Source organism: Cynocephalus volans, chromosome 1 (assembly GCF_027409185.1).
Source record: "Cynocephalus volans isolate mCynVol1 chromosome 1, mCynVol1.pri, whole genome shotgun sequence".
NCBI classification, from domain to species: Eukaryota; Metazoa; Chordata; class Mammalia; order Dermoptera; family Cynocephalidae; genus Cynocephalus; species Cynocephalus volans.
In genome coordinates this window covers 32,303,505-32,330,028 of record NC_084460.1, presented here as the reverse complement: position 1 = coordinate 32,330,028, position 26,524 = coordinate 32,303,505, and the positions used below count along the sequence as shown (strand labels likewise).

At 47.6% G+C, this 26,524-nt stretch overlaps 1 protein-coding gene across 2 annotated transcripts; it reads right to left on the bottom strand.

Annotated features, from left to right (window-relative positions):
* Window positions 1-10,169: 10,169 nt before the first annotated feature.
* On the bottom strand, window positions 10,170-25,239 carry TGIF2 (TGFB induced factor homeobox 2). 2 transcript variants are annotated; one of them, XM_063100955.1, is made up of 3 exons: window positions 25,191-25,239; window positions 20,685-20,910; window positions 10,170-10,908 (listed from the first exon to the last, which is right to left on the bottom strand). In XM_063100955.1, the coding sequence occupies exons 2-3, from the start codon at window positions 20,874-20,876 to the stop codon at window positions 10,387-10,389; spliced, it is 714 nt and encodes a 237-aa protein (XP_062957025.1). In that variant the 5' UTR covers window positions 20,877-20,910; window positions 25,191-25,239; the 3' UTR covers window positions 10,170-10,386. The 2 variants fall into 2 exon arrangements, with proteins under 2 accessions (XP_062957025.1, XP_062957015.1); XM_063100945.1 differs by lacking the exon at window positions 25,191-25,239 and adding an exon at window positions 24,969-25,071.
* Window positions 25,240-26,524: the final 1,285 nt, after the last annotated feature.

Here is a 26,524-nt window from a genome sequence, read left to right as displayed (position 1 = left end):
GTGTATAGTTCAGTGCCATTAAGTACATTCACTTTGTTGTGTAACCATCAACACCATCCATTTTCAGAACTTTTTTCATCTTGGAAAACTGAAAGTATACCCATTAAAAAAATAACTCCTGGTGGGAGGGAAGGAAGGGTTTGGGGAGTGATAGGTCGGGTAAAGAGCATAAAGAAAAATCACGATTTGTAAGAATGAATATTCTAATAATAAATAATAAAAATTAAAAAAAAAGAATAACTCCCCGTTCGCCTCCCTGGCAACTACCATTCTACTACTTCTCTCTTTGAATTAGACTGCTCTAAGTACTTCATATGAGTATACATTTGTCCTTTTGTGACAGGCTTATTTCATTTACCATTATGTCGTCAAGGTTCACTCGTGTTAAAATTTTCTCACATTTTAAGGCTGAATAATACTCTAGTGTATGTATAATAGGTCTGCAACATAACCAGCACCACTGTAGACAAGCCCAAGTACAAAATAGCGCTGACCACCTCCTCCCCTCCCCCCTTCCCTTTAGGAGAAGCCTCCTGACTTAAACAGAAACCCCTTTTGCTTCCGCAAGGGCACAGTTCTTCACCCTGATCCACATTAGCATAATGACCCTCCTTGATGGTATCACCCAGCTCTTGGGGCCAACATACCAATATAAGCTCTACCACCCTCACGCCTCATGCTGTCCCCAATTTTCAGGGCAGCCCCGGGCTGCTCCCCACTTTGAGCACAGCCCAGCAGATTTCTTTCTTTAATAAAGCTTGAATGGTACCCAGCATCTCGGCTCACTTTCTTTCAGTGTATATACCACATTTTGCTTATCTGTTCATTTTGTCGGTGGACACTTGTGTTGCTTCACTTTTTGACTGTTCTGAGTAATGCTGCTATGAACGTGGGTGTACAAATATCTGTTCCTGTCTCTACTTTCAATTCTTTTGGGTATATACCCAGAAATGAAATTGCTCAATTATATTTTAAATTTTTGAGGAACTGCCTGCCATACTGTTTTCCATAGCAGCTGCACCAGTTCACATTCTCACCAGCAGTGCACAAGGATTCCAACAACACTTGTTATTATTATTTTTTTTCCTGACCGGTAAGGGGATCGCAACCCTTGGCATGGTGTTGTCTGCACCATGCTCAGCCAGTGAGCGCACCGACCATCCCCATATAGGATCCGAACCTGCGACCTCGGCACTACCAGTGCAGCACTCTCCTGAGTGAGCCACGGGGTCGGCCCATTTTTTGTTGTTTTGATAACAGACATCATACTGGGTGTGAAGTAGTATTTCTTTCTTTCTTTTTTTTTTTTTAAAGATGACTGGTAAGGGGATTTCAACCGTTGGCTGGTGTTGTCAGCACCAAGCTCAGCCAGTGAGCGAACCGGCCATCCCTACATAGGATCGGAACCTGTGGCTTTGGTGTTATCAGCACTGCACTCTCCCCGAGTGAGCCAGGGGCTGGCCTGTGAAGTAGTATTTCATTATGGTTTTGATTTGCATTTCCCTAATGATTAGTGATGTTGAACATCTTTTCATGTGCTTATTAGCCATTTGCATATCCCTGGAGAAACCAAGGCCAGCCACAAAAAAAAAAAAAAGATCTGTGCCCATTTTTGAGTCTGGTTTGTTTTTTGTTGTTGAGTTTCTCTATTCTGAATATTAATCCCTTATCATATATGTGATTTGCAAATATTTCTCCCATCCTGTGGGTTGCCTTTTTACTCTGCTGATAGTGTCCTTTGATGGATGAAGTTTTTAATTTTTTTTTTTTTTTGTCTTTTGTGACCGGCCGCACCACGGGCGCACCGGCCATCCTTATATAGGATCCGAACCCGCGGCGGTGGGAGCACTGCTGCGCTCCCAGCGCCACACTCTCCCAAGTGCGCCACGGGGTCGGCCCTGAAGTTTTTAATTTTGATGAAGTCCAACTTCTCCATTTTTTTCTTTTGTTGCCAATACCTTTGGTGTCATATGCAAGAAATCATTGCCAAATGCAGCGTCATGAAGATTTTCCCCTATGTTTTAAGAGTTTTACAGTCTTAGCTCTTACATTTAGGTCTTAATCCATTCTGAGTTAACTTTTGTATATGGTGTTAGGTAGGGATCCAACTTCATTCTTTTGTATATGGATATCCAGTTTTCCCAGTACCATTTGTTGAAAAGACTGTCCTTTCCCTATTGAAGGATCTTGGCACCATTATTGAAAATCATTTGACCATATATATGAGGGTTTATTTGGGGGCTCTCTGTTCTATCCCATTGGTCTAGTATCACACTGTTTTGGTTACTGTAGCTTGGTAGTGAGTTTTGAAATCAGGAAGTGTGAGTCCTCTAACTTTGCTCTTTTTCAAGGTTGTTTTGGCTATTCAGGTTTCCTTATAAATTTTACGTGAACTTTTCTAGTTCTGCAAAAAAAAAAAAAGTCATTGAGATTTTGCTTAGGATCACAATGAATGTATAGATTACTTTACATAGTATCGACATCTTAACAGTATTGTCTTCCAGTCCATGAACATGGGATACCTTTCCATTTATTAGTATCTTCTTTATTTCAGTGGGTTTTTTTTTTTTAGTTTTTGATTTACAAGCCTTTCAACTCCTTGATTAATCCCTATTTTATTTATTTGGATGCTATTGTGAATGGAATCATTTTCTTAATTTCCTTTTCAGATTGTTCATTGTTAGTGTATAGTAACACAACTGATTTTTGCATGTTGATTTTGTATGCTGCAACTTTGCTGAATTTGTTTATTAATTTTAACAGAGTTTTTTTGGTGGAATCTAAATTTAGAGTTTTCTACTTATAAGATGGCACATCTTTTTTTTTTTTTTTTTTTTTTTTGTCTTTTTTTTGTGACCGGCCGTACCGCGCTCAGCCAGTGAGCGCACCGGCCATCCCCATATAGGATCCGAACCCGTGGCGGTAGCAGTGCTGCGCTCCCAGTGCCGCACTCTCCCGAGTGCGCCACAGGGTCGGCCCTAAGATGGCACATCTTTGAACACAAGTAAGCTTACTTCTTCAGAAAAAAAAAAAAGGGCACTATTCTTTATATGTCACTTTTGTATTATATTGTGAAGCTATGATCTTAATTCCAATATTCATTAGGTTCTTGTTTACAGGAGGATGGAGGGGGTCACAGAAAGTTATAGTTGGAAGGGTCCTCGTATCCTGCAGTGCAGCCCAAGGTCACACAGCAAGTTAAAGGTTCAACAGGCATCTGAAACTTGATCTGTATTCATCTTTTTAGCTTTCTAGGAGCAGACAAAGCCAAGCTGGCACCTAGGGTAGATAAGTCCTTGCCTGGAAGGTATTTATGGGATTTAGACTTGTTCCCTTTCTGCCTTTACCCAAGGCTTTCCTTATCTTAGGAAGTGGGAAATCTGGCTGAATCCCAGTGCATCCATCTGGTTAAAATAAACATCTTGGGTGGTCTAAGATGGAAAAGAACTTGATGAAGAGTCAGATTTGGAAGTGGGAAAGACAGATTTGGAAGTAGGACAAATACTGTCTTTATGAGGCTTAGCACCAGTTGAACACATGATCTCAGCCTTAGGGCGATTTTTTCTCAGCTGAATACCTCTATACCACTGCTAGCTTGTAGTAGGGTTTGGAGAGGAAGATGTTCTCTGAGGGGTAAGATTGTGGCCCTGGACAGACACTGATGGATCAAAGAAACCAGGAGTCCTGGTGGGGGAAACCACCAGCTGTGGAAAGAGCACCTGTTGTGAAATAGAGGTTTGAGTTTGTATCTTTTTTTTTTTTTTAAGTGTACACATACATTTATTACCAACAACTCTCTCAACTCCAAAACTGGGCACAGGGATTAAACATAAAAATTCATTGCACTACTTAGTAAAGCATTACTAGTAACTTTCATAAAAAATGTACAAACTTTGTTAAAAATTTATTATGCCTTCAAATGATCTGGTTAGAGATATTTATATGTACGTTTAAAACTATATGTTAACTGATAGAACAGAATAGGATTTGAGAAAAATGACTCAGCAAATTATTCCAAAAACACCCCTGTGAACTTTCATAATCTGAAACAAACAGCAAAATGAGGTAACCAAATGTACAAACAGGGGGAAAATAGCTTTCTAATGAAGACCTAAAGATATCTGTGAAAAATATTCTCATAAGTGAGTTGGTAGTTCTCATTCAAAATTATTACAAGAGGCCCAGCTTTAAGAATCTTAACAAATCACATTTCAGAGAGTATATAAAATCTAAAAATGTTTTTATATTTTCCAGATTTTGCTAAGAAAAAAAAAAAATTCAGGACAGAAAATCTTAATGTTAAGATCTTGATACTTGGAGGCCTTGACTTGTTTTGTATCCTTTATTTTTCTTTTGGCCTACAATAAATGTTATACTAACACTTAAAAAGCCTTTACTAGGTGCCTGTCACTTGGCTAAATGTTTTACATACATTTATTTTTCTCCAAAAGCTGTCTGGACTCTTAACCATTACACTAAACTCCTTTCTTTTTACCTTTATTTTCAATTATTCTACAGTGAGTGTGGATTACTTAGGTAATTAAAATAAAAATCTCAGGAAGTCTACACTTGACCTTCAGGTCTCCATAGATTGTAGGGTGGGGATGGGATGTGAAGGAGAAGTCAGATGGTTCAGGGAAGACCACTTAGTAAAACCCTTCTTCCTCTCATCTTGTAACTTTGAAAGATTGTAACTTTGAAAGATTGAGGCGCTATCTTCCCTATCCAGAAGTTTCCTGGGGATAAGTCAGTGTCCTGACAATAAATGATCAGGTGCATGGAGCAAGAGCATAGACTCTTCCGATCTCCCGTGGCATCAGTGAACAGTGCAGATAATTAGACCCTCTGGGGGTGAGGTCTGGGAATTTGCATTTTGATGATGGATGCATATTAGTGCTTGAGAATCACTTCTCTGGGTAATTAGTCTCAATTCTGCCACTTAAAAGCTATGTGGTATAGGGCAAATTATTTTAAGGTTCTATTTTTCCCTCAGCTCTGTGCTGAGAGGCCAGATAGTAATAGATAATAACAAATGTATAGAGTATCCTATTTCATCCTCCTGAGAGGTAAATGTTACTATTCCCACTTTACTGATGAGAAAACTGAAGTTTGGAGTGGTGAATTGATTTGCCTAGGTCATGACAGCTAAACAAGTGACATACCCAGAATTTGAACCCAGGCTTAAATCATAGAGAAGTACTTTCAAATTCAGTAACATTGACAGCAGTGATCATTATTTTCACATCCTTCGTGAGTACCAGACAGCTCCAATGCTTAACATGGCGAGGATAAAGCCATACTAAGGCAGAACTGGCTTCTTTCAAACTAGAGTGTACTTTATTATTATTATTTAATTTTTATTGAATCAAAATTGATTATGCATATTTTGGGGGTTCAATGTTGAGATGTTGATCAAATCAATATTACTAGCATATATATTGTTAGAAATCACAATTATTCTTTATGTGCCTTGTCCAATCTCTCCCCATCCTCCCCCCTCCCCCCCTAATTACCCTAGATTTCTTCTCTCATTCTGAAAGAGTAATGGTTACTCTGTTGATTTGTTGCCTAGATGATCTGTCCAATGCTGAGAGGTGTGATCAGCTCCCCCAATATTATCATAGAGCAGATGCTTCTTCTGTCACTCTGGAATGGGCTTTGTGGAGAGAGACATAACCTTCTTTTCTTTGTCTCTGCTGGTGACTCTCCTTGTGTTGATGCACTCCAGTGGCTGGTGGACCATCTGCATGGAGGTTGTGGCATCTAGCCACTTTCGTGGCAGCCATAGTTACTGTGGTAGCTGTGGTGGGCCACCCACATGGAGGTGATGTTTTGGGCATGCTCTTTGCCACTGACGGTGTGCCTGGTTGTGGGGTGGATCCAGTTCCTGGCTCCATGCCTCAGGTTGCTGGGTGGGCCCTGAGGCGCTGGCATGGTGTGCCAGGTTGTGGGAGGGGTGTCCGGTCCCTGGCTCCATGCCTCATGCCCCCTGGTGGACCCGAGGCGCTGGCAGTGTATCTGAGCCAGAACTAATTTTTTGTCCTTTGCTTACTTCTAAAATGGGGAACTTTCTGTTGGGACCAGTACTTGAGATCTGTGGTTTAGCTAAATTGCTGTTTTGCTGCTGCTTCCCTAGGGAAGGCTTTTTGTGCAGCACAGGTTATAATGGTTGACTTTATAGGTACTTCCAGCTCTCCAGAGACTCAGTACACCTGGGTTGTGTAGAGTGTACTTTAAATTTTTTATTTTTTGGTGGCTGGTACAGTGTACATTTTAAATCCAGAGTCTTGAGTCACACCCCAGAGATTCTTATTCACAGGGCTTAGTTGGCAGGGGGCAGGGCAGAAAAACGTTTCCCAGTGGTTCTGAGGCTGGGGCCCATGGAGAAACTATGATTCAGAAACAGTGGAGGGCCGAGCCCGTGGCGCCCTTGGTAGAGTGCTGCGCTGGGAGAGCAGCAACGCTCCCGCCGCGGGTTCAGATCCTATATAAGAATGACTGGTGCACTCACTGGCTGAGTGCCGGTCACGAAAAAATGACAAAAAAAAAAAAAAAAGAAACAGTGGAAAGGAAGAGGTCTTCCCTGATCGCCAGTTTAAAAGGATACCCCCTTTATCACTACCAGTGCTTTCTCTTTTCTTCTTTTACTATTGGACACAAGGTCCAAATTGACATTGATACCCAAGGGCTTGAAGCATCATCATGGTCACCTGTAAAAAATAGGGGCATGGGGCATGGGGGTCAGGTAATACACAGCCAGCCCAAAGAGACAGCAGGTACTCAAAATCAGGGGCAGAAATGCCTTTAAAAGCCATTACAGGAAAGGTAGATTTCCTTAGATCATGTTCCCAGCTTCAGAGGAGGGGCCCTAGCCACATTACTCCTCAGTCAACTCCCAGTATCTTGAGTGCTAACTCAATCCAGGGCTCATCAGTTTGAAGCTTGATGCAGAAGACACTTTTGGTTTTAATTCTTTGAAAAGTGTTTATAAGAAGCCATCTCATTAGGCAGTTGAACCATCCAAATCACTTCCCCTTTTAGGGAATATTGGTATTGTCCAGATGCAAAATTAACATTACACTTATCTTGATGTCCCTATTTATTTTTGCTGGCTGGTACAGGAATTGAACCCTGGACCTTGGTGTTATCCACACCATGCTCTAACCAGCTGAACTGGCCAGCTGAGCACATCCCTATTCTGCCAAGCCCCAGGGCCAAGTGTTCAGTTTGAGGGCTCCTAATCGAGAGGGAAGTGGGGAAAACCAGGATCTTGGATGAATGGCTGAGGGAGCTGGGCTCCTTAATCTGGTGAACTTAAAAGTAGGGAGGCTCCCTCTCCAAATTCCCAAAGGAGAGTGACTTGTGGGAGATTAGATATCCTCCAACCGGGTGTATTGGGGAGAAAACACAAAGCTGATTTGGTTCGGTAGAACAAACTTAGCCAGTTAGATAGCTGGACGCCAGTATGTGGTAAACTGCTAGTTCAAATAGGCTCCAGGCAGATCTGAGTGACCTTGAGGCAAGACAGACTTCAATTCAAATCCTACCTCCACACTTACCCTGGCTGTATGACTTCAGGCAAGTAACTTAAATCCCCACTCAGTTTGTTTACCTAGGAGGACATCTCAGTTTTGTATGTGTGCACAAAAATTTAGAGATAATGAACATTGCATAGACCCAGGCACACAGCAAAACTTGCTGTTTACTACTGTTGCAGACCTTGGTTTTTGTGGTTTGGGCTAAAACTAGCATACTGGCATTTTGATATGGCAGAAATTCATTCACAACTAGCTTAAGCAAAAAGGGGAATTTACTAGCTTACATAATAGACAAATCTATAGGTGGTACTGGTTTCAGACACGACTGAAGCATCCATCCCACATCTGCCTCTCTGCTGGTTTCATGCTGCAGTAATGCTCTTTCCTCACTGAGGGGGAGGATAAAGTTGCCAGTCCCTCAAGTTCACATCCTCACCACTTAGCAACCACAAAGCTTAGCTATTGATCCCAGGGAAGACTGACCCAGCTTGGGATGCATGTCTGTACATTCTGATGAATGGCATATGGAAAGCGCAGGGTGCACAGAATGCACAGCTCGCTACTAGAGGGAGAGTGAAAGAGGCAACGGAGTCAGAACTAAGTGACTGCTCTGTCTCTAGCCTGGGCCCAAAGCCACAGTGGATCAATCAACAACACGGTTTCTGCTTTAAAAAAGAACAAAAACAAAAACAACTTTATTTGACAAAGGACAAAAACAAAAGTTATTTACAGTAGTTTTTTGCTCAAATAATTCAATGGGACAACTGTGCTTCTCCTCCAGGTTTATCTTACAACCAAACCCAAGCAGAGGCTGCCCCACCCCAGATGCTCCATTTTACATAAGGGGGAATGCCCACCAGAATTCAGCAGCATGGCTCCCTCACCCCTCATCACCTCCATTGCTCAGTGCACTGTGGGAAGGAAAATCCCACCACAGCCCAATACACTTCCAGAGTCCCCTACTATAGGCATCCTGCAAGTCACACCAGACCTGGGCTCATGGACATGGTTGGAGTGGAAAAGATGGGGCAGATAGCAGCTTCAACTAACCTTGAAGCTGCCGTGTTCATTCTTCCCCAGCTGGGCCTCAGGAGGGTGAGGATCCCTGATCCCCCCAGGGCACACAAGGAGAGGCACAGGAGGAAGAGGCCAGGGAGCCAAACTCCCTCTCCTTAAGCAACCAATTCCCACTCCCACAGCAATGGATGGGCCAAGCCACTCAGAAGTGGGGGAGCCTCCCTGAGGGCATCAGGAATCTTTCTAGAAAGGACAACATGTGTTGCTGCCATTTTCTCGGCCAGGCCTACACAAGTCAGTCACTACCCAGCAATCCTTTCGCCTTGTGCCTGACCTGCCAATTTCAGGAAACTACAGGCTGGGACTCCTGACCTATCTTTTGGCCCAGTAACAACGTTATTCAGAACAAAAATATTTCAGCTAATAATAACCTAGGATTAGTGTTTCTTAGGATATATAAAGATGGGGTATGTTGCTGTTGAACATTCAGCAATGAAATAGGAAAGTAAAAAATGGGGGACGGGAAGAGAATTAAGACCAACTGTGGTCTGTTTCACTGGGAAGTTTCAGGGTAGAAGACTCTGCAACTCCAATTTAAAGAAAGGCGAAACAAAGACAAGGCTAACTGGCTTTTTAATCCATTTCCAGCCCCACCGTCCTCTGAAGGCAGTTTCTCAGACAGCTGCGGGCACTATTCCCTGCTTCCTCTTGGAAGTTTCCTGCCACCATTGTGGGTAAAAGCAGCCTGCTCCAGTCAGCTAAAATTTCCTGACCAGTAGATGGCTCACTTCTCTCCAAGGAGGAGTTGCCCAGAGCTTCTGACATTCTGATCCTACTGTAAATCAAAGCAATTCTAAAGTCAGTTTGCAGGACAAACCATTCAAGAACAAAGAAGGGGAAAAGTTAGACAAAGAAAAAAAAAATCCACTGCTTCAGTCTAGCTTACTTCCCTCACCCCCCCCAATACAGTAAAAACAAAAACAACAACAACAAAAAAATAAAACACCTCTCTGGCTTTATCACCTTCTGTTCTGTACCTAGAAGGTTTAGTCAGATTCTGTTGGACTCTCTCACTGGCTTGTGGCTTTATCCCCTTCTGTGCCTGATGCAGAAAAGCCAATGCCCTTAAGTTTTTTCTGCCTTTTTTTGGTAAACCAAACCAACAATAAAACAACCATTTGGAATTTTGCACTACTGCAGAGATATGTATCTGGCCTCTAGAACAAAAATACTCCTTCCTTGTAAAACAATCCCTAATTGCAGTAGTAGATCATTCCCAGTTATCAGACTCCATCGTATGATGAACTCCCATTCCCCACACCTAGGCTAACTACCCATGAATGCAAACCACAGCAAAAAGGGAAAAATAAACAGCTTAGCAAAAATCTAAACATTCAACTGGAGTTGGTTCTTTTACACCTGCTGGGTTCCTCTTTTCTTTTGTTCACATTTATGAACTTGGAATGTCCACACCTGGCTTGACAGAAAGAGGCACAGCTCAGAGGCAGCTTGGACACAGCATAGGTCTGAACTTGGCTGGAACAAAGGTGTCCCAGGGACTCTGTGGAGAAGCAGCAGCAGCACCATGCCTGTCTCCGATCCCTTGGTCTCGTCACTGAGAGAAGGCCTGGAGAAACCGCAGAGTCAGCAGAGGAGAGGACCCATCACAGTGCAGCAACGCCAGCTGGGCCTTCCTGCTGACGACCTCTGGACTGAGGAGATGATCCCAATGTTTGGCAATGATCCATAGAAAACCCTCCGTATGGAAGGGAACCAAAACAGAAACCCAGGACAGCTGGCTTGAGCCTCGAGCACCCCTGTTGGCAGATGCCTACTTGGGGTTTTCAGAGACTAAAGGGATGGGAGTGTGCAGTAATGGGGGTGATGGGTCCTGCTGCTTCTGAAGCTCCATCTCAGCAGCCCTCTGTAGTGCCACCTCCACCAGCAGCTGGAAGCTGCTGAAATCCTCCTTGTCCTGCTCTGGGGGCGTGGGTGGTGGTGTGTTGAAGAGTCCACCTGTCGGGCTTCCTGCCTCAGCCCTGGTCAGCAGGGTGAGTGTACTACCAGGGGTTGTCAGGGGCTTGGGGGGCTCCAGCTCCCCCTGTGGGAAGGGGGCTGCTGGCTTTTCCCCCTGGCCTGAATGGAGTGGCATGGAGCACACGGACAAGGAGAGCACGTTGGTGGGGGCTGGTACAGACACAGCCAGCACTGAAGGGTTGCTGCCACGGGGGAGGGCCACATCTGAGGCCTTACCCCCGCGACGTGAAATGGTGAACTGATTAGGGTCTTTGCCGTCCTTCCGAAGCATGTCTGGGAGAAGCCGCCGCCGGGCATTGATGAACCAGTTACATATCTGGAATGAATGTAAGAGACTGCAATCAGTTCACTCAATCAGAAACAGCCATGAAGCAGTTGCTATGTTCCAGGCCCCAGGACCACAGCAGCAAACACTACTTACATGATTCCAGCCTTCACAGAGGTTCACAGCAGGAACAGAGTTAAGTCAGAAATCACACAGACAAATATACAATTGCAACTGTGATTTGGCCAGTGAAGGGGAAGTACATACCATGGTGCTGTTGGAGACAATGGGGCGACCCAGTCTAGTCTATGTGGACTCAGAATTATTCTCTGAGGAAGCCGAGATCCGGAGGATAAGCAGTTCAGATGGGAGGCGGTAAGGGGGTAATGGCAGATGGCAGCAGAGTGCCCATGAGAAACTCTGAGAAAAAGGGCCCATGTGGCTGGAGCTTAGAGTGGTAGCTAGAGGTTATCTCTTCAGGGAAAGACTTGGCTGCTTATAATACAGGAGGGTTTTACACAAAAGAGTGACTTGCTATATGGAGAATAGACTGGAAGGAGGGAGATGGGCTAGTAGTTCAGGTTATGATAAGGAGGTGGCAAGAAGAGCACAAACGTTTGCTCTATTTAGGAAACGAAATGGCAGGAGCTGCTACCTGGTTGGATGTGGGTGGAAGAAGAGAAGGGATGATGTTTAGAGAGACTGACTCCTAAGTTTGTAGAGCGGAGTCTTGCTGCAGGCTGTAGAGAGAGCCACAAAGGCACCCAGGGACTGTCAGGTAGATGAATATTATTTCCCAGCAATACCAGGACTACTGGCTCCGGTTACATGTGCATCCAAACAGCATCCTTAAGTCTTTTTCCCATATGCTGCTGAGAAAGCTATTGTTAACCTTGACCCCATTCCTATGTAGTTGATTGTTTAGATCAATCTTTTTGGACCTATACATAAGGCATGAGATTTCTTACTGTTAAGTAGTATGCTGCAAAGCTCAAGGCACATGTGGTTTGGGGGACATATCTAGCACTCTGCCCCTTATCAGTCTGGATTCTTTAATAGCTCCCAGTTTCACAGTGCTCCAGTCTAGCTTCTTCAGTGGTTGTCAGTTCTTTTTCTAAAATGTAATGGCTGTTATTCCTGTTCTAGAAAACTGCCACTTGTCTCCTGCTGCCTATAGGATCAAGGCCAGGCTCCAGACCCTGGGCATTAAACCCTCCTGTCACAGCCTTATCTTTCAAGCTTCCCTGACATTATCTCTCATTCAGGCCCTGCTGTTTTTTTACCTTCATGCATTTTGTATACCACATTCCTTTTTTCTGGAATGCTGCCTTCTCCACCTGGGTAATGTCTACTCCTCTGAGTAGGAGTAGGCTGATGTAAGATATTAGAGATAGGCCCAGAGCTGGTGTAGGGCCTGGCACAGTCTCTTTTCATACAAAAATGAATGACACCACATGGTAGATAATAGTGTTCAGGAAGAGTGTGAATACAGTTCCTGAACACCTGAGGGCAGTTGGCCAGTATGGGGATCGGAAACCTTGACCGTGGTGTTATACCACACTGTAACCAACTGAGCAAACCAGCCAGCCCCTCGATGGCATCATTCTTGTACCAGTTGTACCCTCTTTCCCCTCATTCACTCCTAAAGGCTTGGAGAAGTGACAAGACCAATGCTCACCTGGGTATTATTTAAAGGATTATTCTAGAAAACAGTTTCTTAGTTGCATGGCTGGTATAAGCTCGCAAGTACAAAACCTGTTTTAAAACATTAATTCTTTCCTTGAATAGGCAAACACAACCCCCTATCCTCTTTTCCAAGTCCTTTTCCTTCTTGCCTCCACTGGAGGGGCCACCACTTGGGAAAAGCTGCCTAACCATTTTCTTGCCAACTCTGAAGTAGGGATAGAGAAACTGTATGTGTACGGGGTGTGGCATGGTGGATATCTATACATCTAGGCATCTTTCTGGGAGCCTCTGTTGCAAAGTTTGCCAATAGCTGCCATTTACTGAGCACTGTACATGTACACAATTTTATTCTAATAGTTACATCAACCCTGTAAGATGAGCTTAAGTCCATTTTCTTGATGAACGCACTTAGAGCTCAGCCTGGTAAACTTAGCCAGGATTCCACCTCCAGCAGGGATCCCCAAGTCTGGGCTTTTGGATCTGGAGGTACAGGCGTCACCTGCTCTCTGCGTCTTTCTCTGAGGCTGTCACAGGGCCCCAGAGCCCAGCTTATTGTATTAATCAGAACAGTCAAGTTAGAACTTCTCACCTTCTTGCTGCTCTCCCTTTCATGGCTTCTGGCTCATTCAAATAGTATTTGAGTGCCTACTATGTGCCAGGCCCAGTTCTTGGTGCTGGGGATGCCTTTGGGGAATTAAACAGACATGCACTCTGCCCTGTGGAGCTTACAGTTCATCTAGTTGTGGAGACCGGCAATAAACAAAGAGGTGAGTAACCATCAATAAGTGCCAGGAAGGAAACGGACAGGAATAAAGGGGTAGGTGTAAAGATAAGAGAGTCTTCTGTAGATAAGGGATCTGCAAGGCTGAGACACAGAGTAAGAGGCAGCCATAAAGAAAGCTGAGGAATGTTCTCGACAGAGGGAAGAGCAAATGCCAAGGTCCTGAGGCAGGAAAGAGTTTGGTTTAAGGAACTGACAGAGGGGAGGGAATGCTCAGAAGTGGGCAAGGCTAATCCTGCTAGGCCAGAATACCATGGTAAACCACTAATGGGCTAATGGTGGCTTGACTGAAACTTCACACTCTAGGTCCTTCTCCTGGTCCTCTGTCTTCTCTCTTCATACTTTATCAATAGATACTTACAGAACTTGTACTAAGTACCAGCTGCTGCAGGGGGAAGAAAAGACAAGAACCCTCCTTCCCCTCCCAGACCTGGGAACTGTGTGGGCTGTAGCAATGCCTAGAATTCCTCTAATGTCTGCTGCCTGGATATAGGCTCAGGGCTCTTGTACCAGTTTCTGTCCCTGGCTATCACCAGGCTTCTCTCTTGGCCTGTTTGAGCAAGCATGGGCACTATCTTCTCATGGGCTCTGTCTGTCTCTGTCTCTACCCAAAGGGACAGCCACCCATGACAGGAGATGGTGCCTGAAGTTGGCATGGCTCCTTGCCTAGCTGGCTGCAGTGGCAGCCACTCCACGGACGACCCAAAGACAGCACCAGGTCCCTGGCCCAGTCAACATGAAAGGGTCATGGGCAGGGCAGAGCTAGAGGTTTCTGTGGCCCTTGTCTCCCTCTCCAATCCAGCCTGGAAGGTCCCTGCTTCTGGGGTTCTCGCGTACCCCTCTTCACCTCTATGGTTTTCCCAGTGTAACTGAGCAACCATACAGCAGCAGGCATCAGCAGACACTGGCTGAGCTGAATCCAGACTAGAAGTGCTGGGAAACCCCAAGAGAGGAAGGGCTGGATGGCTGGTGGGATGAAGGAAGGGAACAAACTTACTAAGCACCTCTGACACCAGGTATCATGCCAGCCATCTCACTTGCATTACGTTTAATCTGCATACAACCCTGGAATGTAGGGAGCAGTGTCTGCAAAGTACTGAAGAAGAACCGGAGCTCCAAGAGACAAAAAGAACTTGCCCAAAGTTACACAGCCTCTGGGGCAGGGCTGGGATTCAAACTCAGGTCTCCTGGCTTTAGGGCTACCACTGCTTTTCTGTCTCTTACCAAACAGAGGAACAGAAGAGAGAGTTGAATAACAATCACCAAATCCTAACAGTGAACACTAGAACACAAAACATATCAGGTGCTATTCTGAACATTTCGCATCTAGTTAGTCATTTGATCTTAGCCTATGAGACAGGTTCTATGATGATCTCCAATGAACAGAGTCTTTGACTGATCAGAGAGGTTCAGTAACTTGCTCAAGGTCACAAGTGCAAAAGCTGGAGGCTGGAATTCCATCCAGATGGCCTGGCTCCAGGCAACTACCACTGTCAGCTGGAGAGCACCAGCCTCAGTCCTTTCCTCCTTGCTCAGGTGCAGCGCCTTCCCACCTTCCCTCCCACATCTGCCTCCTCAGCTACCTGTGCTATGGGAGCACACTACACCTCTCCACTCACCCCTGGACGCAGGGCAAATGGTCAGGTCTCAGTGACCTGGGTCAAGTAAGCAGGGCCCAGTGTTGTGGAGAAAGCAGCCTTGGGGAGAGGAGCCTGGGCTCCCATTTTGGCTCATGATTTGGGGACGAGAACAGCAGAAAAACATCCCCTCCACACACTCCCCCGAATGCCCACCCTGGCCCACAGAAAACTTGGCAGCCCAGCATCTGCCTGTTTTGTCTTCTCATCCCATAGAAATGCACAGCTGATGGGGCTGGGCAAAGGTGGAGGCTGGAGTGCACCACCAGTGCCAGCTGTGATAACGGGATTTTCTGCAGACCTTTCCAGCTGCCCAGCCCATGTGTAAGTCAGGAAAAGAGCCTGTGAATTGCCCCCACGCAAGGTCCTTGGGGAGGTGGCAGGAAGAATGCCAAGGTGAATTCTGTGACTTATATGGCAAAACATAGGCTGGGAGCCTGAAAGCCTGTCTCTACCATAAAACACAGCTCTATCTGAAAGGCTGCTGCCCTGTCAATAATTTTTATCAGTGGCTGAGATGAAGGACATGGGAGGAATCACTGTGGCAAACGGAGGTGGGAGGGGCACCAAGAAGATGACAAAGGCCATGAGGAGGGGAACAGGGCTTTGATAAAGGCAGACACAAGTACTTTAATTTTAATGTCTTTTCAGCTGTTTAAGACAGAGCAAAAGAGGGGAAAGAAAAGGTATGGAGAGGCCTTTCCCAAACATCACAGCAACACCAATCATGCTGTGACCACCCGTACCCAGGGGTTCTTAAAGGCAGCTGGCTGTATTAGAATCACCTTGGGGGTGGATCTAAAAAGGACTGTTAAATAGCTACTTTTGGGCCGGCCCGTGGCTCACTCGGTAGAGTGCGGTGCTGATAACACCAAGGCCCCGGGTTCGGTTCCCATATACGGATGGCCGGTTCGCTCACTGGCTGAGTGTGGTGCTGACAACACCAAGTCAAGGGTTAAGATCCCCTTACCGGTCATCTTTTTTTAAAAAAAAAAAAAAAAAAAAAACTACTTTTTATCTGCTTTATAGATCCGGTGGGGGTGGGGGTGGAGACAGGAATGTGTGCTTCTAAACAAGCTACCCAGAGAGTTTTGCTCACCGGTTTAACTTGTCCTTGACGAATAAGACCTTTATTTAATTTAAGCAAAAAAAAAGCTCACACAGAAGCTCAAAAAACATACTCACAGATGAAAAGCCCTGAGGTGGGGAGACAGAGGTTGCCTGTGGGAGGAATCTGAAGGCAGCTAGCTTTGGAGCCAGAGAGCACAGTGGCTCCCCTGGAGATAAAGATAGTCACTGGCTTCCCTGGGGGCCAGATTGGGTGCCCTTCCCATGCAGCAGGCCACTACGGCCTCTGCACGAGGCTCCTTCCTGACCCTACAGCCCTCACCAGAGGGACTGTGCCCTGCCCTGGTGTGGGCTTAGGAAGGGATTCTGTTAGGAGTCTGGTAGCCATGGAGGAACGGGGAGGTTCTACTACTGTGTTTCCAGCACGCAGCACTGGGTCTGGCATGTGGCACACCCCAGGGGATGTCAGAGGGAAGGAATGGGGCCCGGCACACTCTCAGGCAACCCCACAGAACAGTTAAAAACCACAGATCTTGTCCAGCCAATAAAATGGGCTTAGTGTCACAGGGACCTGTGAAAATCCTTCACAAGACTTTTTTTTTTTCTGTCTTACCCTCCCAACTGCCTAGCCCTGGGCAAGTACCAGCAAACCAGTTAGTTAAATGACTCATTGACTTGCTAATGAGATCGTTCCTGGGCGAGTTAAAGGAGACAATCAAAAGAAATACCCCCAGGGAGAGATAAACCAAGCTGGGCAAAATGCTGATTGTTAAGCCAGGTGATTGGTACTGGGGATTCATTATAAGATTCTCTTACTTTTGTGGATATTTGAAAATGTCTTTAATAAAAAATTAAATTTAAAAATTAAATACAGGGCCAGCTCGTGGCTTACTTGGGGGAGAGTGGTGCTGATAACACCAAGTCTAGGGTTTAAGATCCCCTTAGATCCCCTTTAAAAAAAAAAAAAAAAATTAAATACAGGCAAAAAAAGATGGCTCTAGAGACTTAAGCCAGTTTTTCCTGACCGAGGAGCCACCACATTTCCTTACTTCTGAGGTCCTGCCTGTTGACATTTCAAATACTTTATTGTTATTTTCTGTCATTTCAACAATTACTTACTGAGCACCTACAGATACCAAGCACTGAGCTAAACACTTGGGCTAAAGTGAACAGAACTAGGTCTCTGCTGTCCATACCTCTAGAATTTAGTGTTGTCTCAAAAGAAATTGCAATCAAGTGTGCTAATGCCCTGACCCAGACCAGGTGCTGAGGGAATACACAGTTTCTTGAGGGATTGGGAGTCTCCCTGGTCAGAGGTGGGAGGAAGGCAGTTTGGGGCAGCAATCGGTATGTGTAGCTAGAACATGGGAAGCCAGGGATGAGGCCCAAGATGCAGACAGGGGCAGGTGATGTTGTCATAGGTTGGCAAGAGCCATTGAAGGGTTTTTTTGTTTGTTTGTTTTGTTTTTAAAGATGACGTGTAAGGGGATTTTAACCCTTGAATTGGTGTTGTCAGCACCATGCTCTCTGCTCTCCCAAGTGAGCCACAGGCCGGCCCTTTGAAGTGTTTTAAGTAGAGGAGTGACAAATGATCAGACAATGATGGCTTGGACCAGGGTGGGAAAGAAGCCATAGTCAAGAAATACTTAGGGGGTATATGTACAGGAACTGGTAATTGACCAAACGAGCTGAGAAGGGGCTATCAAGAGGAACCCCTGAGAGAGGGAAGGAGGAGGTATCAGTTGTCAATCAGGCAATCTGAGGTGCCGGAGAGGCTCCAACATAGGTGTACTGTTGGCACTGATGTGGGATTCATAGTACAGTTTCCATCAAGGAGTGCCAGATGGTCCCCGCTGCTCCTTAACTCTTGGCATGACTCTAGAGCAGTGATCTAGCCTGTCCTTCCTCAGAAGTCTCCATGACTAATCCTTGCCCTAGACTTACATTCCTCCAAATGGGACCTCTGGATATGTTGTCCTATGTTATCTACAAGGACGTTTTGGCTTTGTGTTTTCATTTTGATCACAAGTAGGAGCATCGTGGCCTATGGCCACCCAGACTTACTCAACTCGAGTAAGCACCTTTGCTTTGTCATACTACACACCACAGCCAGGTCAGCAGAATACAATCCACAACTTTAAATTAAGGCAGTTAGATGGAATTTCATTGTTTTTACATTTATCCACCTTGGGAAACTGGTTTCAAATTGTGTATAAGAGCAAAACCAAAAAAATGTATTTTACCCAGTTTTATGTTTGTACATATGTAACTGATGAGATAATAAAAATGAGTCAAGTTAACATCTTGAGGCAGGTCCATGGAAAGTGTTTTCTTTAACAGGACTTGGTAGGGCTGGCCGTGCTCACTTGGGAGAGCGTGGTGCTGACAACGCCAAGTCAAGGGTTAAGATCCCCTTACCGGTCATCTTTAAAAAAAAAAAAAAGGACTTGGTAATTTCTCAGATCTAAGAAACAGTGTCCCTGACAAAAAGGAATTCCAATACAGTGTGACAAGCGGTTGACAGGACAGATATGAGGCACACTGGGAATACACAGCAGTGGCCCAAAATCTGGTCTGTGGGTGTCCGATACTCTCATGAGAAAGACATGCTTAAATGGAGTGAGCCAGGAAAGGAAAGGTCAGGTCTGCTCCTGGGTGCTAAAAGCCAAGGGAGAAAGCCTGGAAGCCCAAGAGTTCAAGGGCCAAGGACAGGAAGAACTGAGAAGTGAGGATGGTGAGCTTCTAAGGACCTTGGCCATGGACTGTGTGACATGATCAGATTTGTGCTTTTGTGTTCAAAGAATGGATCAAAGGAGAAAGGCTGAAGGCAGGGAGACCAGCAAAGAGGCTGTCTTAAGTAATCCTGGCTTTCAGCCTCTAGGCCTTTTGCCTGTGCAGTTCTACATCCTGTAAGTTCAAGGCCACCTCTTCTGGGAAGCTGTTGAGGCTTCAGGCCCTGCCCTGCATCTCTGCTGTCTTCTGTCCCAGCAGTGATCACTTTTGCAAATAACCCATCTGCCACATCTGCCCTGCTACCTGCATCCCCGACTAGACTCTCCTCAAGGGTAGGAATTTGGTTGTTCTCTGGGATCTCAACTCTGCAGCATGTAGCACAGTGGGGTGCTCACGTACACTGTAAGATGCTACACACCACTAGGCATCTGGGGTCACTCCAAGCCCTTATGACTCAGGAGAGATGAGGTTGAGGACAAGAGTAAAAGCAGTCACCCTGTGCCAGACACCTCACAGTTGGCCTTGAATTATTCTCAGTCCTCCTCCCTACACCCTGTGAAAGTGCTACAATCATCTCCCTCTTTTCGGATGGGGAAATAATGAGGCTCAGGGAGAAGGCAGTGACTTGGCCGAGGTCCAGGCTTCCTCTTGTGAAAAAGAAGGAATCTGAGCCAGGATCTGTAACCCTAGACCCTTTCTTGTAGAACAGACTCGGATTAACCACTACCCAGCCAGTATAAAGTCAGGTGACAGGAGTACCAAAGGCTAAATACTCATCGTATCTCTTGGTGGAAAAGGAACAGGAACTGGGAAGGAGTGGGAGGTTCAGAGTGGGGTGAGATAAGGAGCAAAGAGTACCATAGACTGGAGTAGCAGGCTGTGAAAGGACACAGGTGGGAAGGGAGGCAGCAGGGTTTGGGGGAGAATCCCAAAGCTTTGCCTGGCTCCTAAGGAAGCAGTAGGGGCCAGCAGGGGTGGGCCTCTAGCACTAGGCTGAGGGTCCACTGTGTCTCCCAGGGAGGTGAGAATTGAATAGGAGACAAGGCAGTGGCAGTCCAGGGTATCCTGTCTCCCATGAGAACAGAGCAAAGACCCCTGCAGGTCAGTACCAGAGGCAATTAAATGGAGACAATATTTTTTTCTTTTTTTTTGTCTTTTTCGTGACCGGCACTCAGCCAGTGAGTGCACCAGTCATTCCTATATAGGATCTGAACCCGCGGCGGGAGCGTCACCGCACTCCCAGCGCAGCACTCTACCGAGTGCGCCACGGGCTCGGCCCGAAATGGAGACAATATTTTGCACTCTGACAAAAAGGTGATAACACTGGCTTTTGAGTGTGCTCACATATGTGGTTTACAAAGCACTCTCACATCTAGTTCTGAATCTATTCCTCACAACAGTTCTATCAGGCAGGGGAGGAATCTAACACAAAATTTACAGATGGGGATACCCAAACATGGACCACAGATTCTGTGTTTTGAACCTAGAACCTCTGGATTCTGCCCTTTCTCTGACTGTGATTCCAACTAATTTCTTAACCACACTGCAGATGACCAGCTGTCCCCTGCAATCAAGTTCCTGTCCAAGCACTCCTCTGGGACTGGGGGCCAAATCCCAGAATCTTGATGCCTTCTCCCCTTCCCAATGGCCTCTAAATGCTTCCACTGTTGATGGAACCTAATAATGATTAATTCCTTCCTTCTTGTGAACTCTGCAAAGTCTGAAATCTAGGTGCAATGACCTCATTTCATTGTCTTCCTTCGAGGCAGGGAGAGTAGGTATTCTCACCTGATCCAAGGAGAAACTAAGGCCCAGAGAGGAGAGGTGACTGGTCTAAGGCCACACAGTGAGTCAGTGACAGGGCTGGGACAGGACTAGAACCCAGGTCTCCTGCTAGCCCCTCACCCAGATCCCTTCCTTACCTGCAGCACTGACAGGTTGGTTTGTCCAGAAAGGCTCAGCTTCTCCTGCTCTGAAGGATAGGCATTGTAGCGGTGCAAATACAGCCAGTCCCGGAGGATCTTCACAGACTCCTTGGGCAGGTTCCCCCTGCGCTTCCTCTTGCCTGCCAGGGAGAGGAGGCCTTCATCCTCACCTAGATCACTGTCCGACATAGTGTCTGGGGGCTAGGCTGGACCTTGGGAAAACCTGGGACAAGTGACACAGGATGGGAACATCATTACCATGTACTGCCTCTCACCCTTTTCCTAGTCTGAAACACGTTTACCGTTACTTGATTCTGGGCCACCAGAAACAGGGTAATCGCAATTCAAAGTCTCAGGCCATACCGTACCCTGAGCAAGCTAGAAGGGATGAGTCCAGAATGCTTCCATTTCATGGAGCAGGTAAGTGATTGAAATGAATGGCAGCTCATTCATGAGCAAGACAAAGACTAGAAATAATTACAGCCACCACTGAGGTCTACTGTTTTCCACATTCTGTACCCAGCACTTTACACTTAGTATCTCATTTAATCCTCACAAACCCCTTGTAAGGGAGAAGCTATTTCTATCATCACTTTATAGATGAGGAAACAGAGATAAAGAAAGTTGCCCAAGATACTATGGCAGTTAAACAGAGTTACCACGTGATCCAGCAATTTCACTCCTAGGTAAGAGAAATGTAAACCTGTGTCTACACAAAACCTCATACACAAATCTTCATAGCAACATTATTTGTAATAGTTAGCTGGCCAGTTAGCTCAGTTGGTTAGAACGCAGCCTTATAACACCAAGGTCACGGGTTCAGATCCTTGTACTGGCCAGCTGCCAAAAAAGAAAAAATAAAAACAAAATGTAATAGCCAAAAGTTGGAAACAACTCAATTGTTCATCCACAGATGAAAGGATAAACAAAATTTGGTCTGCCTATTCAGTGGGATATCATTTGGCCATAAAAAGGAATAAAGTACTGATGATACATGCTATAACACGGATAGGCCTTGAAAGCATTATGCTAAATGAAAGATGCCAGTCACAAAAGACCGCATACTATATGATTATGTTTATACTGAAGTGTCAGGAATAGGCAACTCTATAGAAACAGAAGGTAGACTAGCAGTTGGTTGGAGGATAGAAGGGCGATAGCTAAAGTATACAGGGTTTCTTTTTGAGGTAATAAAAATATCCTAAAATTGACTGTAGTGGATGGCTGCACATAATTGTGAATATAGTAGTCTCCCCTTATCCACAGTTTTGCTTTTCATGGTTTCAGTTACTCACGGTCAACCGCAGCCTGAAAATATTACATGGAAAATTCCAGAAATAAACAATTCATAAGTTTTAAATTGCTGCTGTTCTGAGTAGCATGATGAAATCTTGTGCCATCTACCTGGAACATGAGTCATTCCTTTGTCCAGCATATCCACACTAAATGCGCTACCTGCCCGTTAGTCACTTACTTAGTAGCTCTCTCAGTTATCAGATCAACTGTATTGGTATCACAGTGATTATGTTCAAATTACCAAAAGTAGTGATGCTGGCATAGTCTTACAATTGCTCTAGTTTTAGTTAGTATCATTAATTTCTTACTGTGCATAATTTATAAATTAAACTTTATCATAAGTATGTAAATGTAGGAAAAAATATGGTATATATAGGGTTCAGTACTATCTGTAGTTTCAGGCATCCATTGGGGATCCTGTCCCCTGAGGACAAGGGGGGACTACTGTATATTAAAAACTACTGATGTATATACATACTTTAAATGTGTAAGTTGTATGGTATGTGAGTTATATCTCAACAAAGCTGTTATGGGAAAAAAAATCCTACCTCCAGGAAATATAGTCAAAGAAGGACTTGGACCCAAGTAGTTCGCATGCCCCCCCCCTCCCCCCCGCCCTGTCCCTCTTGTTGGCTCTACACCATCTTGCCTAACAGGTCTGCCACGGCCCCCAGTGAGGAGTTTGGAAACTTTGTAAATTACCATGGCTCTGCAGCAATACAAGTAATATTTACTGAGCACCTGCTGTGTACCCTGCAGAGAAAGTGGCGAGTCATCCCTATTGGTTGTTTCTTGGACACTGTCTTTTGTCAGGCCCCTGGCTTGGTCCTAGCCTTACCCTTCACTTGGCTGTGTGTCCCCCGGCAAGTGTCCTCCCCTCTCTGGGCTTGAGCCCCCTCTTTGCCTGTCATATGGAGGAAGATTTTTCCCTCGATAACCCAACTCAGCTGCTCATCCCCCTGACAAAGTTCTTGTTCACACATGCAAACGACATTTTTAGAAGCAAAAGTTCTAGGCCAAGCTGATGCCAGGATCTCAAGGCTCCTCCTTTTCCAGCCTTTTAACAGATCCCCAGCAAGCCCGGCCAACAGACTCTGGCATCTCCCAGGTTTTGTTTCCTCGACTTGGGCCTGAGCCCAGATCTCCACACAGGCTAGGCCAGGCTTTCGAGGGAAGGGTCTACCCTCTCAGCCAGGCCACCTGGAGGTGAGACAGGCACTGGTTAGAGCTGCCACTTCACAGAGAGCACCACCAGCAGGCTACTTTCTGAGGTCAGACATTTATTTCTAGGCTGCCAGGGCAGCTGGGCTCAGGGCTCCGGGATGGAGCCCTGGCAGGCTCTGAGTTTACTCAAGGTTATCTGTACAAATTCCACTCTGGCTGCCAGCCAAGTTTCTGTCTGCAGGGTTCCAGGGGTGGGCCCTGGGGATGACCCCTCAGTCTACACAAACCTTTCCAGCTCAGTGTCCTGCACCGCAGGCCCGCCTACAGTCTGGGAGGTTTCCCGCATATACACCCCACACTCACACCAGACACCCCCCTCCCTCATGCCACACAAACGGCTCTCAGATAACTGGCACCGACCCATCGCTCAAGTCCTGCAAGCCCCATGATTTTCACCGACACGTAGAGCACACACAGCTTTATAACCCCACACCTAGCACGAACAACTGTGACCCACGCAACTAGCCCAACTCTTGTATCCGCCCACCTACAAACTCCAACGGACCTGCCCACCCACGATCTCTCCGACAGGGAAAACGTCGAAGCCATAAGTTCTTACCCGAACTAGTCTGTGGCAGCACCCCCTCGACGACGCAGCACTCTGTGCACCCTCCTACACACTCCCACGACGCCACCTGCAGGCACTCCCGCACGAACTTTCTGACAACTCCCCCAGCTCCGACCCGACACTCCCCTGGGCCGCGCGCTCACGCTCGCATTCCCAGCAGTTCACACAAAGCGCACGACCTCCCCCGCGACCCAGACCCAGCCGGAGCACATGGCTCCTGGGGCGGCGAGGAATCGGCGGCGCTGGGGGCGCCTGCACCCCACAACCCCGGTCAGGCTCCGCGCAACAGTTCCCCCGCGCGCCCGCAATACCAGCAGGGCGGGGGCTCTGGAAGAAAGAAAACTCACGTGTCTGTCCCAGGGCAGGAAAAAGTTTGGTTCCCACCCCCTTCCCTGGCTGCTCGGCGCTGGCCGACTTCGGGGCGCGGGGCCGGCCGAGCGTGCGCGCTCGGCTTTGTGCTCGGAACTCAGCCCGGAGGGGGAGGGGAGAGGAGGGGGCTGGGCTCCCACCTCCGCACCGCCCCCCCAGCCCTGCGTCCAGACTCCATGTTGGCTGCCCCCTGCCCCGGAGGCTGCGCGCTTCCCCCGCAAGAGGCTCTGCTCACCCTCGGCCTGCCCGAGGGTTCCGCCGCGCACAAACTTTCTCCAGGTCGCCGGCCCCACGCGCCCCGCTTCCTTGGCCCGCCTGGGAGTGACAGATGCCTCGGAGACAGACTTTCCTTTGTTCCAAAGGAAAGGGGAACTCGCGCGGGCTCCCCAGGCCCCCCCCGTTCGGGGCCCTTCGCGCTGCCCCCTCCCCCAGCTGTCACTCTCAGCCGCCCCCTACCCGGCTCGGTCGCGGGCCGGGGGGGCGCCCTACCGGCGGTTAGCACGTGCACTTTTGAAACCAAACAAGTCCGCCTCCCGCGCGCTCACCCCGGTCAAGGGAAGGGGCAGCCCTCTCACAGGGTGGGATCCTAAGGAGATGAATTCCCCCCAAAAGGCCTCGAGCGAGCTTCCTCCCGGGGGCTGTCCCCCACCGGCCCCCGCCAGCACGCTGCAGTCAGGGCTCACAAGCACACCCGAGCTCACACACCCACAATCGCACACGCCAGGACGACGCCCCCTCCCCCGCCCGGCTGAGAAAAAGAAACTTTCCAAATTGTCCGCGAGCCCCCCATCCCCACTTCTACCCCTCCTGCGCCCCGCACTGACTTTTCCGAGCGGCTTTCCGGTCCACTAGGCCCTGGGCTGGGTGAGGGACGTCCTGGCAGGGGGCGGGGGGCGCCGGGACAGCGCGCCGCGTACCTGCCGGGCCTGACACCCGGCCTGACAGCTCGCGGCTGGAAAGCACCTCGCGGCCTGACGTCAGATCCCCTCTCCTCCCCTCCGCGCGCTCCTCGCCCTCCCCCACCCGCCCGGAGGGAGAAAACAAACTTTGTGCGGAGCGCGGCCAGCTACGCCCACCCCCCGCGGGGCGGGCCTACGGCGCCGAGGGGCTTTGCCCCGCCCCCACGCCCGGAGGGGGCGGGGCCGGAGGGCACCTTCTTCCTGCGCCCACCCCCACCCGCAGGAATGCCACATGGCCTCCGAGGATGAGCGGTGGGAGCCTCGACTCCGGACAGCCCGCTTGGGGGCAGGAAGTGGCCCGTTCCTCCTTTTGGAGCGCACTTCCGGAGCGCCTACTGTGCGCTCCTCGTTGGGGGTGGGGGCCGTGACGGAGGGCGCAGTAATGCAAAGCCGGACTTTTGTAAGTTCGCTCCCTCCGCCAGATCTGCCGCCGGCAGTGTGATTGTTCTCGTTGCATCGACGGGAAACTGAGGCTCAGTTAGTCCGGGGACTTCCCCGCTGCTGGTAAAGGACCGGGCACAGAGTGCGACGCCTGTTCTGCCCCCAGGGCCCGTAGAGTTGGGAAGAGGGCCGCCTCAGACACAACCCTCACGCACGCAGCACAGGAGGGGCGGCCAGAGGTGAAAACAGCCAACGCTTGAGTGCTTATGGAAGCAGCGAGGGTGTGCGAGAACTTCGTGTGTATCCTCCCGTCTAATCCTCGGGTTATGGGGTAGGCGCTGTTCTGTATAAGCTGCTAGCTTACCCATGAGCCGCAGAGAGATTCTTCATTTGCTTTTGTCCCACAACCAGTGTCATTCAGCCTAGGTCGGTGTGACAGCGGGGCCCGAGCCCTTCCCCATGGTAGCTGGTCCTTGTTCCTTGCTGTCCGGGCTGGTTTCTTTTTCTTCAGCTGCCCCAGGAGGTTTTCCCTGGCCTTTGCCAGACCCACCGACACTCTTTCCTGTGCTGTCTGAAATACCTGTTGACCAACCACACCCACTGCCCAGCAGAGTTAGCCTAACTCAAACCCCCATGGCCTTTTCTGGGCCTGTTTACTCATCTAGGGCCCTTGAGCCTGGAAATCAACAGCCTTGAAAACAGCTTTTGGGCTTAAGTGATCTTTAACAGTGGAGAACTCTGGGAACAAAAATCTAATTTTTTCCAAACAGGCCCTAAGCCAATCAGAATGCTGATTAAATGACTGTTAAGATGCACCTGGTCTTCTCATTGAAGCCACACTTCCCTGCAAATGCCTAGAACCTAATTGGCTAGCTACTCTCCTCGCAGCAGCGTCCAGAATGTCAGTGACACTGCCCAATGCTCTGTACTTCACAGATGGGGAAACTGAGGCCCAAAATGGCGGCCACAAACAATTTCTTGGCTAAGTGGTGCTCCGTCCTTGGCCCTCTGAGAGGAGAAGAGAGGCTTGGGGATCCTTA

Coding starts and splice junctions, on each gene's coding strand:
- TGIF2 (XM_063100955.1), bottom strand. CDS start 20,876: ATGTCGGACAGTGATCTAGGTGAGGATGAAGGCCTCCTCTCCCTGGCA. Junction 10,909..20,684: donor CCAACCTGTCAGTGCTGCAG/GTAAGGAAGGGA, acceptor CATTCATTCCAG/ATATGTAACTGGTTCATCAA.